Genomic DNA, 13,377 nt, shown 5'->3' with positions numbered 1-13,377 from the left:
TTTACAGAGAAGACTTAAAGAAACTGCCTTGAGTAGGTAACTAACATTTACATTTTGTTTCTGTGTTTGTTTGTAGGGTGTACTCGGGCAGAAAGTCAAGATGGTTATGTGAGCTTCTCCAACTTGGCAGTTTTGATCTCTGGGTCAAATTGGCACTTTCTTTTTACTGTCACTTCCCCTCCAGGTAATATTAGCAGGAGTGTGTTTTTACTATGTGTTCCTTAAAAAAAAAAAAAAAATAGCCCCTTCTCCTTTATAATGGGAATAGCTCCTATCATGAATAAGAAGTCATCACAGTTTAGAGAAAAAAATCACTTGGCTATATCATTAAGGTATGAGAAACAAGAACTCATATAGAAATTAAGTCCCTGGAGAATTCTGGTAAGCAAGAATCCAAATATACATTTTCTTCTAGTTGTTAAAATTTACTTTGAATGCTTTTTATTATTGTTATTACTTATTCTTTCTTTGACATGTGGTGGCATTTGGTTGGATATTAACGAGAACATTTTAAGGTTAAAAAAGAGAGTCATGGGATATTAAGTATTGTGAAATTTTATATTTCAGTTCTGCCCTCCTCACCCAGTGCCTCCCCCCAGCTCCATAACCATTCAAAGTCCTGGCACTTTAGAAGGACAGATATAAGGTGTCTGTAAATTGCTCATATGCTCCAACTCATCTTGAGGAAACCTTGAAAAAAGGTCTTCTCCCTTCTGCAACATTCTTGACAACTTTTGCTATATTAGAGGGTAATACTACTCAGTAAGTTTCAAGTAGATAGCACATTAATTTAACTTCGAAGGAATCTATGCAAAATCCTCCTCTCTCATTTCCATGAAGGGTAGAGCCAGGTCTCCTCTTACCAAGGAGTGGTGAGAAAGGAGTGTTTTTTGTTTGTTTGTTTGCTTTTGAGAGTGTAGTTTTTGGCATCCTGTTTTTTAAAATACTGAGCTCTCATAGAGACACCAGAAAAAGAAAAAAGAAAAAAAAGATTTAATTTTTCCATTCATTATTGTGATTTACCAGAAAAAAATTCCTCCACTAACAGAGCATCTAAAAGAATTCTAAAAATGCTGACACCACATTTGAACTAAAGAAGTAGATATTTATAAAAAAAAAAAAAAAAAAAAAAAAGAAGTAGATATTTATAACCACTTATTAATTTGGGGCAGAAAATTAGTCTGATATTAAAGCCACACAACTGTGGAAAGTAGTTAGTACACGGATGTGATGATGCAAAGTTTTATAAAATGCACTTGAATAGGGTACCTGGGTGGCTCAGTGGGTTAAGCCACTGCCTTCGGTTCAGGTCATGATCCCAGAGTCCTAGGATTGAGTCCTACATCAGGCTCCCTGCTTTCCAGGGAGTCTGCTTTTACCTCTGACCTTCTCTCCTCTCATGCTCTCTCTCTCTCTCTTTCTCTCTCTCTCAAAGAAATAAATAAAATCTTTAAAAAAACACATTCGAATAATCATCACTAGAGTTAAACCAGTTAGTTAATGGAAACAACCAAGGAAATCTCATGTTTTGATGCGAGATATCTGAAGCCCAACAACAACTGTTTAATTAAGGCCACATATTAGTTCTCCTTATGAAACTTGAATTCCAACTGTCATAAGATACTTCTCAAAAAGAGAAAACTGTAGCTCTTGGGAAAATATAGAATGAGCATTTGTCAACAACTTCTTTAACTCACTAGTGAGTGTACCACAAAGACGCAAACGGTTTCAAGAGCATTTAAGATTGCCACAATGAAAAGATAAGCATTACAGAGAAGAGCATTTGAGAGACATGCATCACACAGCCAGCTGAAATAAGTTTGCCACATTGGATACAGGGCAATAAAACTGTAATCTTTGGTGTTACATGTGTACAGATACCATTTACATCTGAATGGAGAAAAATCATTTGCAGTTTACCTATATAAATATATATACACATATGTATACTATGTTCCAGATAATTTGATAAACCTTGAATGGGCCTGTTTGAAAATACTATGGTATGACATCGATCAGATCTGTAATCATTTTTTCCCTTTATCCAAGTCCTGGACAATTTTTTTGCACCTGACTTCTGAGAATCAACTATATTATCATTAATCTTAATTTTGCAGGGCAAATATCTTTTAAGTACCTATGAAAGTGTCTTTATGTAGGACAGATCCATGGAGATACATGTTCAGTGTTCTGGACCATGGGATCCCCATGTATATATATTTTGGAAGGACAATCCATGCGGAGCTGGATATTTTGTCCCAGACTTGTCGGGTTATTTAAAGGACCTTTGTTCTTCAATTTCCTCAGTAGTTAACCAAGACTAACCAAATACTTCATCAAGGTTATTTTGAGGAATAAGTTATACAGCCAGTTGTAAAACGTGGTGTAGACAAAAACTTCTCAGTAACACTTCATGATTTTGAGCTAGCCATACTGTTCACATTTATTAGACTACAGCTTTAATTTAGGCTTCTCTATAACTTGTAAAAGAGGCTGGGGAATTATCTTGAAAATTTTTTCTTCAGCAATTTTCCTTACATTATTCTTCCTAATTTTCAAACCATGTCAATGAGGCGAGGCTCGTTAAATCTCAGAATGAGATGTCTGAAGTTTAAATTAGAAGAGACTAGATGGAAGATAGAGGATGAATATCTTAGAAAGAAGAACAATATTTTAGAAGTGTAGAAACTGAGGAGCTGAGAAATCAACCCGATGTGTATGGGACCCTCACAAGTCTTTCTAATATGTTGACTAATCTGGCTCACTTATTCGTTTTGGAACATCTGAGATGCCACCAAGAGAGAAGGGTTTCTGTGTGTTTAATTCTGCTGACTTCCCAGCCAGCCTTTCCTCCTTCCCTATCATCCCCATGAACTGGCTGTGGTTTCTCTGCCCGTTCCTTGCAGCCCTGCAGCTCGTAGGGGTTTCTCAGGAGCTGCTGGGCTGAAAAGAGACCGGGGGAGCCCAGGCTGCTCCTAACCACCAAATCCAGAGAAATCTGGCTTGGCTCTGTTGTCTCTGCCATTTCCATGCATGGGATACTCTTCCTCCTGAAATTCATATGACTCAATCATCATTTCACTCAGATTTCTCCCCAGATGTCACCTCCTCGGGAACATCTTTTCTGCATCACTCAGTCAACCCCACCACCATTCCCAGTCCTGCTCCATTGCCAGTCATTCTCTGTCGGCCAACCTCACTTTGGTCTTCATGGCACTTACTGCCACATGGGACCAGGGTATCAGTGTATTTGCTTGTTTGTCTACTGCCTGTGTTCTGCCCCCCCCACCACCCCCATTCAAACCTAAGTTCCAAAAGGGGCAGGATTTATGCTGAGTTCAGCACTGTATCTTTGGAGTGTAGAAAAACTTGGCACATCATAGGCACAACTATTTCTACTATTTTTAATCTTATTTTTTCAGTGTACCAAGATTCATTGTTTATGCACCACACCCAGTGCTCCATGCAATACGTGCTTTCCTTAACACCCACTACCAGGTTCACCTAACCCCCCACCCCCCACCCCTCCAAAACTCTCAGTTTGTTTCTCAGAGCCCACAGTCTGGGCTTTGACTCCCCCTCTGATTTTCCCCAATTCACTTTTCCTTTCCTTCACTTTTCCTTTCCTTCTCCTAATGTCTTCTGTGTTATTCCTTATTCTCCACAACTAAGTGAAACCATATGATAATTGACTCTCTCTGCTTAACTTATTTCACTCAGCATAATCTCTTCCAATCCCATCCATGTTGATACAAAAGTTGGGTATTCATCCTTTCTGATGGCTGCATAATATTCCATTGTACATGTGGACCATATTTTTTTTAAATCCATTCGTCTATTGAAGGGCATCTTGACTCTTTCCATTGTTTGGCAATTGTGGCTATTGCTGCTAGAAACACTGGGGTACAGATGGCCCTTCTTTTCACTATATCTGTATCTCTGGAGTAAATACCCAGTAGTATAATTGCAGGATCATAGGGTAACTCTATTTTTAATTTTTTGAGGAATCTCCACACTGTTTTCCAAAGTGGCTATACAAACTTGCATTACCACCAACAGTGTAAGAGGGTTCATTTTTCTCCACATCCTCTTCAATACTCGTTGTTTCCTGTCTTGTTAATTTTGACCATTCTAACTGGTATAAGGTCGTATCTCAATGTGGTTTTGACTTGAATCTCCCTCATGGCTAATGATGATGAACAATTTTTCATGTGTCTATTAGCCATTTGTATTTCTTCTTTGGATAAGTGTCTGTTCATGTCTTCTGCTCATTTCTTTATAAGTAAGTAAGGATATTGAGATGATGTCTAAGATTGTAGCTTTGTAATGTTCTGCTACTATAAATATTTAAAAGCTTGTGGTCTCTACCCTTAGACCCAGGTACTTCTCTGGTCTTATAAATAAGTTAATTGACTTCAACCCCTCTGCCATTATTTGTGTCTGAAACACTTTCATGGCCTGATCTTTTGTATCCCACTTGATATATGCTACTTCCCAGTTCAGAATTTTTTCCTTTTATGACACCTCATTGCCTTCAAGATATAGTCAAGAAGCTTTGGGTTGACATTTACTGCCCGCCAAAATTTATCTCAAATGCTTTCCAGCATTAATTCCCACTATCTTTTGCACTAATTTCCTAAACAATTGCTCTTTCCTCCTTTCTGCCTTTATTTGCTTAGCCTTCAAAGCCCCACTTAAATATTCTCTTTTGGGATGCTTTCCCTGACCATATTGATGGGAAATATCCTTCCAGAGCAATTGATTGCATTATTCTGTTGACATGTGTCACATTCTGATTTGTGTGTGTGTGTGTGTGTGTGTATGTGTGTGTGTGTAATTTTATCTACTAGCTTGTAAATATCTTCAGAATGAGAACAGTGACTTATTCAGTTAGCAAAGTAAACAATCACTGAGCAATCATTGGAAAATGGATAAAAGAATGAGGAATCTTGTTATACTTCTGCAAATCACCAGTAAAATCCATTCCCCCCTCTCTGGGCTAGATTTATCTTATTCAGATGTTCATAAAAAGCAACTAATAACAAACAAGCTAAGTATGTCTCAAGCATAAGATGTACACAGGAGAACCATTTCTAGCTAATTTTGTTATGGTAGCTTTGGGACCAAGTCAGCCAGGAGTCAAGAGACTGAAAACCTGACAGTGACTTTAAATGAAAACTATATATATATATATAAAATCAGGTTCAGCCCAAGGAAAGCACAGCAAAGAATAGCACAAAGTTTCCTTGAGTAGAAAAAATAAAAACTCTGTTTTTGCCTACATTTATTCAGATGATTGCAGAGGTTTTGTGTAGGCTGGTTTATTTGGATGTGTTACTTAAAAATCTCTGGCTCTAACTCATGCTTGTAAGCAAGTGCTTTTTTAAAAAAATTTTTCATTTCTGTATTGGGGTATAATTGACACATGATAAACTACAAATACTTCAAACCCACGGTTTTGTAGATTTTGATGAATATATACTTCCATGAAACCATCCCCACAATTAAGATAATGAACATATCTGTTACCCTCAAAATTATAGGTAAATTTAAATTTTTTTATTTAAAAAATAATACACAGGGATGCCTGGCTGGCTCAGTTGGTTGGACGACTGCCTTCGGCTCAGGTCATGATCCCAGAGTCACAGGATTGAGTCCCGCATCGGGCTCCCAGCTCCATGGGGAGTCTGCTTCTCCCTCTGACCTTCTCCTCGCTCATGCTCTCTCTCACTGTCTCTCTCTCTCATAAATAAATAAATAAAATCTTTAAAAAAAATAAAAAAAAATAAAAAATAATACACAGTAAAATTTATTTTTGCATGTGTTTTTGTGGATTCAAATACCTTAACAGATTCATGTAATTACCACCACAGTCAGGATATAGAACATTTCCAAAAAATCTCCCTTATTCTGCTCCTCTGTCCTCACATTCCCCCTGCCACTATCACTAATCCCTGGCAATCACTTACCTGTTCTTTATCACTATAATTCTGTCTTTTCTACAATGTCATATAAATGGAATCATAAAATATGTACCCTTCAGAGATGGACCTCTTTCACTTAGCATAATACCTTTGATGGTCATCCCAGTTGCTACTTTCCTACTAATAATCTGGTTCAGTTTTCCAGATAACAAAATTCTCATGGACGTTAGAAAATTCTCTTGGCTCTGTGGTAGGAGTCCCTGTTCCCTGTTTTGATGTCTTACATACCATTTTTTAAAAACAGGAGACATAGGTCAGAGCAAGTAGTTTCACACATTCTAGAGCTGAGAGCATTTCTATTCTAATTAGTGGAACATGAGAGTGAAATTGAAACTTTGCATTGGTGGAAAAGGTAAGTCTGAGAATGAAAGGGGAGATTTGGAAGAATGCCGCATTGGTAATGGACAGAATTGGAAAGAACAATAGTATGTTATTGTTGGAACTGGATTCTTGTAGTTCTTCAGAAATACAAATTTTCAATTGAATATTAGTTCATTTAATCACTTAATTCGATAAGTATCTATTGAACCTACTAAGTGACAGGTATTGTTGTAAACATATCTCTTCCACAGTATTTTTATTACATCAACATCTTTTATCCAATTAATATGTTATTACTTGTTTTTTTTTTTTTAAACAGGAGTCAATTTTACAGCTCGATCAAGGTCATTTACTGTCTTACCTGTGCGTAGGTCAGAGAAGTCAACCATCATCTTGGCGGCTTCCCTGTGCTCAGTGGCCTCATGGCTGGCTCTATGCTGTCTGGTGTGCTGTTGGTTAAAGAAAAGCAAAAGCAGAAGTATGTAGATTTTTCTTTTGGGAATGAAAATATCAGTGGGGAAATGTTATAATGTATAATACACTAACACTTCTTTTTCTTTCCCCAAGAGAAATTTTTTATGAAACTGTAACATATGGAACCAAACTATTCAGTTTATACAATAGAGACAAAGATTGCTTAACCTTAACTAATAATAGTGATAATAATGAGAGTATTTATTGAATATTCACTGTGGGCCAGGTTCTAAGTACTTTATATACATGGATTTTTTAATCTTCATAACAACCCTTTGAAGTAGGATCTGTGTTATGGGCGTAGCATGAGGCACACAAAGGTTAAGTAACTTGCCCAACGTCACACAATCAAGAAAAAGTCAGGCAGTTTGGCTCCAGATGCCACTCTCTAAAACACTATGTTCCACTGCCCAAGTAATCCTCCAAAAAGTAAGTTTAAGAAAGAAGGGAAAGGGATTCAGAAGAGGGAAGAGAATGTTTGGTGGGTTTTTTTCCCTATCGTAGGAGCATGGAAACTATATTCTTGAACATCTTCCCAGAAGCAGATCATATCTTTTAGACTGAGGACATGGAGCATCACTGAGGGAAAGAAGTTCTGGAAAGGAGGCTTCTTTCTATCTTTCTACTTTGCTCTTAGAGTGAGGGAGATAGAGGGGCAGGCCAAGTATTGGCAAGTCCCTGACTCCCCTCATCAGATGAGTGAATGAAACACTTGTGTGCTCAAACAAACGTGAGTACAAAAGAAGTGAGGCAAAGAGAGAAGTCAAAATAAAGAAAGGAAAGAGGAAGAAGCATGGAGCCACTACTGGAAGACTCATAGTGCTTGGGTTTCTGAGAGATCTTGGGGGAGGGAAGCTCCATACACTCTTTATTTTGAACCAAGCAGCAGTGTGATATACTTCCCTCTCTCTCTGTCCTGATGGGGCTGGCCAAACTGCAGGGAAACTCAAGGGTACCTTGTCTTTCTCAAGAAGAATGGGATCTCATCCTGAGTTGTTGCCTGTGATTTGTGGAATGCAGGTTTTGGTCTTTGGGGTTCTTTTTTTGTTTTTTGTTTTGTTTTGTTTTATTAACATATAATATTTGTTTCAGGGGTACAGGTCTGTGAATTATCAGTCTTACACAATTCACAGCACTCGCTGTAGCACATACCTTCCCCATTGCCCATAATCCAGCCACCCTATTCCTCCCCCTCCCCTACCCCCAGTAACCCTCAATTTGTTTCCTGAGATTAAGTGTCTCTTATGATTTGTCTCCCTCCCTGGTCCCATCTTGTTTTACTTTTTTCCCTCTCTTTCCCCCACGACCCCTCGTCCAGCCTCTCAAATTCCTCATAACAGAGAGATCATATGATAATTGTCTTTTGGTCTTTGTTTTTACATCTAAAGTAGTGTGTTTGTGTGCATTTGTGTGTGTGTGTGTTGATTTTTGGTTTGAAAGCAAAGACTTTTCATAATTTTTAATTTCATGCAATTCTGTGATATATTCTATTTAATTCTCATCCTCCATTTTACTGCTAAGCCTACCAGCAATGGAGGGACCCCCACTAAGTTCTGCTCACCCATCTCCTTCCTTCTGTTCTCCAACTATAGAGGAAACTTCTTCCTGCAGTCTAACATACCATTCATTACCTTGGTATTCTCTTTTTCACTCTTTCAGCTTTTCAATATTTGTGGACACATTTCTCTGTATTAAATTCACATATTTTCTGGGCTGCCTGGGTGGCTCACTGGGTTAAAGCCTCTGCCTTCAGCTCAGGTCGTAATCCCAGGGTCCTGGAATCGAGCCCCACATCAGGCTCTCTGCTTGGCAGGGAGCCTGCTTCCCTCTCTCTCTCTGCCTGCCTCTCTGTCTACCTGTGATCTCTGTCTGTCAGATAAATAAATAAAATTAAAAAAAATTTAAATTCACATATTTTCCTGATTGGATGTAGACTTCTAACTTTCTTATAAAAATAAAAAGAGATCAGGAAACACTTTATGAAAAAAAAGGTAAAAAAGGTAGAGTAACCAGTTTTGTATGAGTAAATTATATTTTCTTCTTTAAATCTTTCTGTGTTTTTCAAACTTCTAGGATTAGCATTCATTACTTTAGAATAATAAATATCATTCCCCATCTTCCTCCTGGAACAGTATTCTCCAATTCAGCTATACAGTCTGTGTCAGCAGTGTATGAAATTTTTATCTTGGGACCTTGTTCCCCTTTCAGTAATTATTGAAAACCCCAAAGAGATTTTGTCAATGTATGTTTATCTATTAATACTTCCAAATTAGAAGTTAAAAGAGCAAATGTAAAATTTTACTTATTTTCTTTAAAATAATAGTAATACATGCATTATATGTCAACATAATTATAATTTTTTATTTAAAATGATGTTTCCAAATATATATAATGAAAAGAGTGGCATTTTTATAAAACTCTTTAATGTCTGTCTTAAGAAAAGTCAGCTGTATTCTCTAGCAGCTTCCACATTACATTGGCTGCAATGTATTGTTTTTGCTGAAGTATGTGAAGAAAATCTATCCTCACACAAGTACAAGTAGAAGTAGAAGAGGAAGAGTATTTTAATAACATTCACAGATAATTGTGGATCATCTTCTTTGATACTGCACCCAACCTGGCCAAGAGATAGTTATTTACAAGTACATTTCAATATACGTTCTATACTCTGTATATGAAAAACCACTAATCTATTATGGACTTTGAGTGGAGCTTTTACTTATGCATGATTTTGAAATATTATGCTTTAGCCATTTGGAAAAATATTGTTTCACTGAGTTATAAAAATTTTCCAAATGCTGACATATTTTATTCTATAATTTTTAAAAAACTGCTTTTGTTAATATCAACATTAAACTTTAAGAATTCAATATCTCTAAAACTTATAGTTGATAAAAGTTGTCCAAAATTTAAAATTTCCCATGAAAGCTTGAATTTTATCACTGGAAGAAACTATGGTCACTTGTTTCATGGAAGTTATAGGCTGGCTTCATTCACTTTAAAAAAACCTACCAAGTACCCAATAGGAATAACCAGAATCTTTCATTCTTCCAAGTTCTATCAATGTAAAAAATGTTGGGTTTGAAGTGGCGAGGGGTGAGAGGTTGGGAGAACCAGGTGGTGGGTATTGGAGAGGGCACGGATTGCATGGAGCACTGGGTGTGGTGCAAAAATAATGAATACTGTTATGCTGAAAATAAATTTAAAAAAATGTTGTTCCATGAAAAATCAGGATTTTAGCTAAACTCAATTGCTAAAGTGTTTTCCTTGAGAAAAATTATCATATGCCATGGCCTGGCGTCATTTGACCTTACATTATGAATTTTTTTTTATCCTCTGCCATTCAAACAGAAATAAAACTCTGAGAGCAAGGACCAGGTCTTTCTTACTTATTGTCTTTCCATTGCTTAGGACAGTTTCTGACATAAGCAATGTAAATACATTTTTGATTAAGATATTTAATAAATGAATAGAATATAAAAATCATCAGTCAAAAGTGGAAATCTTCAATCAAGAGCTCATATATGCACGATCTTTATGGATTGTACCAATGTGAATTTTCTGGTTTTCATTTCATATTATATAAGTTGTTAACAGTAGGGGAGGCTGGATAAGGATGCATGAATCCTTTAGTATATTTCTTTGCAACTTCCTGTGAATCTATCATTATTTCAAAATAAAAGGTTAAAGAGTATTGTAAAATTCTATACCAGCTCTGTCCAGTAAAAATATAACATGAACCACAAATGTGAGGCACATGATGCAATTTTCTAGTATCCTCTTAACCTAATATATCAACATTTATATTTAATAAATATAAAATATTGGATATTTTACAGGTTCTTAAAATCAGGTATATATGTTACACTTACAGCACATCTTAACTCAAACTAGTCATATTTCAAGTGCTCCATAGCCATATATTATGGCTATTGTATAGTATAGTTTTATACCTTAAAGTTGCTGGTCAGTATATGGAGTTGTATTTCCTTATTTCTTAATCTCTGAATACATTATATGCATTCTCATATATGTGTATCATAATCATTTTGTGGGGGCATACAAGAGAAGCATGTTGGCACTTAGGACCAGTTTACAAATAAAATGTTTTATTCTAAAAAACAAGAAACAGTCACATCTTTTTCTCATTAATCTAGAAATAAAAAGTGAAGATATTTCTGAATTCCAGACTAACAGCCAGAAGAATCATATCCACATCTCATCCAAACATCCAAGATCACAAGAGACTAAAAAGGAAGACGCCATGATGGGAGAAGGTAAGGTTGGAAAGTGGGGATGATTCTCGTAAGAAACACCCATCCTAGATGAGCTGTGGCCTCCCTCTCCCCATGGCTGTCAGTTTCTGGGTCAGTTTAGTTGTTAACCTCTTCTTTCATCTTTGTTACTTCCTCTCAAGGGAACTACACCCCAGCATAGGAGTACACAAGTCCAGCTGATTCACTCAGCTATTAACCAAGTCTTCAAGTTGACATTTATATTTTTTTCTTAGTAGATGATAATTGGTTTAACATTTGAGTTTATTACATAGAGAAAGGGAAAACCAAAGTATAGGCATATAATCTTTCCCTTAGCTATTGCAAAGCTGCCAGTCTGGCAACACTATTGAATTTGGGAAATAAGACAGTAGAGTTGCCAAATACCAACTATGCAAATTAGATTGAATATGGAATAAGAAATGAGTCAGCTTTGTTAAGCTCTGCTTTGTTGTTTAGTCATACTTTTAACAAAAATGTATTATTTGCTTACATTGTATATAAAACCTAGATAATTTTGCTTGTTATATTTTTAATTGCCATTGGACTTAGTGCCAAGCAAAGAAAAGGTAGGCATTTACTTCAGACCAATGCTTTCCCCGTGTCCTTCTAAAATACAGAAGACAGGAAGACTGTTGGCAGAACACAAGATGGATTTGCCACATGTGGATATGGTGTATGAAAAATATTCATATAATTTCCATGGATCTGAAATGCTTTGAAGCACACTCTAAAGAGAATAATACTGCTATTTATTCTAAGCAGTAGTCAATATTCATGATATTTTCTGCTTGAGAAAGGGATATGAATCTCAATTGTTCTAGCATCAGGTTTAACTCAAAAATATCAACTCAATGTTGTTCTTCCTCTAACCAGTTCAATGGACTCTGGCTTGTGTGTGTGTGTGTGTGTGTGTGTGTCTGGTGTCTGTGTGTCTGTGTCTGTGTCTACCTGTGTGTGTGCATGTGTAAATATCAGTTTGTTTGCCTGTTTTAATTTTCCCGCTGGAGGAAATGAATTTATTTTTTAGAAATGTCCCAACGAATGATTCCTGTAAGAATCATTCTAGCCTGACCCTATACTGGTAGGTGGTGGTAGGATTGGAGTGGGTGGGTATGAGAAGAATGAAGACAGAGAGAAATGGACAGGAATTCCTTCTGGATTCCATGTAAGACTACATTAATTTTGGTTTCTAGAGACCTCTTGCCCATATTACTGCGTGCAAATTCAGAACAAGTGTTTGAAAATGCTCATCTGAACTCAGCACTTCAAGGAACAGCATGTTTAGCTGCATTCTTAAGCAAACAGCAAGAGTGATGTTAATCTCCCCCTAATCTAATATGGCTATCTACATGAATCTCAGTTGCCCTACTTAAATTAACTACATTAAGCAGTCCACAATGCCTGGGTGTTTTATTAAGGAACATTTTTTATCTGGTGCCTTATTAATAAATTATCAGGAATGAGATAAGGGACAAGGTTCCTGTGGAAAAGTTTAGATTGAAGAGATGGGTGTATCAAAGGCCATGTTATTTGGACATCCAGGTTAAAAATAGAAAGTTGTGTTGTATCCAAATCCTCCCCTAGGGGTCATAGCAGATTTGTTTCCTTATTTTCTAAGCTTTGTCCAAATCTGAAGAGCATCTTCAAGGCAAGTAATGACACATCTCCTACTTTTCTTCAGAAATTATTACCAGCTATAAAACAACTAGTTACTGCTGGCTTCAGATAAGTTTGGTTTTATTTCATTATTTCCATGGCTCTTCAGTCTCCCTTTTGCCTCTTTTTCTAAACTTTTGGGATTGGCTATGTCTTTCCTGAGCACATAGCATTCACTAAGTACCACCTGGCACCAAAATTTTTCAGCTGGTGGAATTGAGCATCTCCACTGTCCCGTAGGTTCACACTGTAAACTCATCATGTTACAGCTTTTACTAAAATTCACATAGATGCAATAGTGAGAATAGAGTTACAATAGGGGAAGAAAGGAGTGGTGCTTATATCCCTTGCAATTTATTGTTATCAGCCATCTGAGCTAGCTTCTCCAATTCATATCGGGCCTTGTCACTCTGCCAGTGAGAAGATCTAATGAATTGCCAGTGTTAGCTGGAGAGCTGAAGAATGGGACTGTTAACGGCATAAAAACCAAGAGTCAGGCAGACTTAGTTTAACCCTGACTCTCCCGTTGACTTGCCTCCTGGCCTCAAGGAAGCCAACAATCCTCTCTGTGCCCATGAGATCCCTCCCTGGTAAAGTTCCCATATTAATACTGCCCACACATATGGTTGTTGTACAAATTGAGTGAGTTAATATCACTAAAGTAT

At 36.8% G+C, this 13,377-nt stretch overlaps 1 protein-coding gene across 3 annotated transcripts in view; it reads left to right on the top strand.

Annotated features, from left to right (window-relative positions):
- PKHD1 (PKHD1 ciliary IPT domain containing fibrocystin/polyductin) overlaps window positions 1–13,377 on the top strand; it is a 456,881-nt gene that overhangs the window by 426,792 nt on the left and 16,712 nt on the right. For all 3 annotated transcript variants that reach the window (XM_032340236.1, XM_032340237.1, XM_032340240.1), the window contains 3 exons: window positions 77–184; window positions 6,625–6,783; window positions 10,937–11,056. In XM_032340236.1, the coding sequence (XP_032196127.1) occupies window positions 77–184; window positions 6,625–6,783; window positions 10,937–11,056 (387 nt within the window). The remainder of the gene's footprint in view (window positions 1–76; window positions 185–6,624; window positions 6,784–10,936; window positions 11,057–13,377) is intronic.

This window comes from Mustela erminea, chromosome 4 (genome assembly GCF_009829155.1).
Source record: "Mustela erminea isolate mMusErm1 chromosome 4, mMusErm1.Pri, whole genome shotgun sequence".
NCBI lineage: Eukaryota > Metazoa > Chordata > Mammalia > Carnivora > Mustelidae > Mustela > Mustela erminea.
Note: the sequence above shows the minus strand (reverse complement) of the source record. Positions and strands in the feature narration are given on the sequence as shown.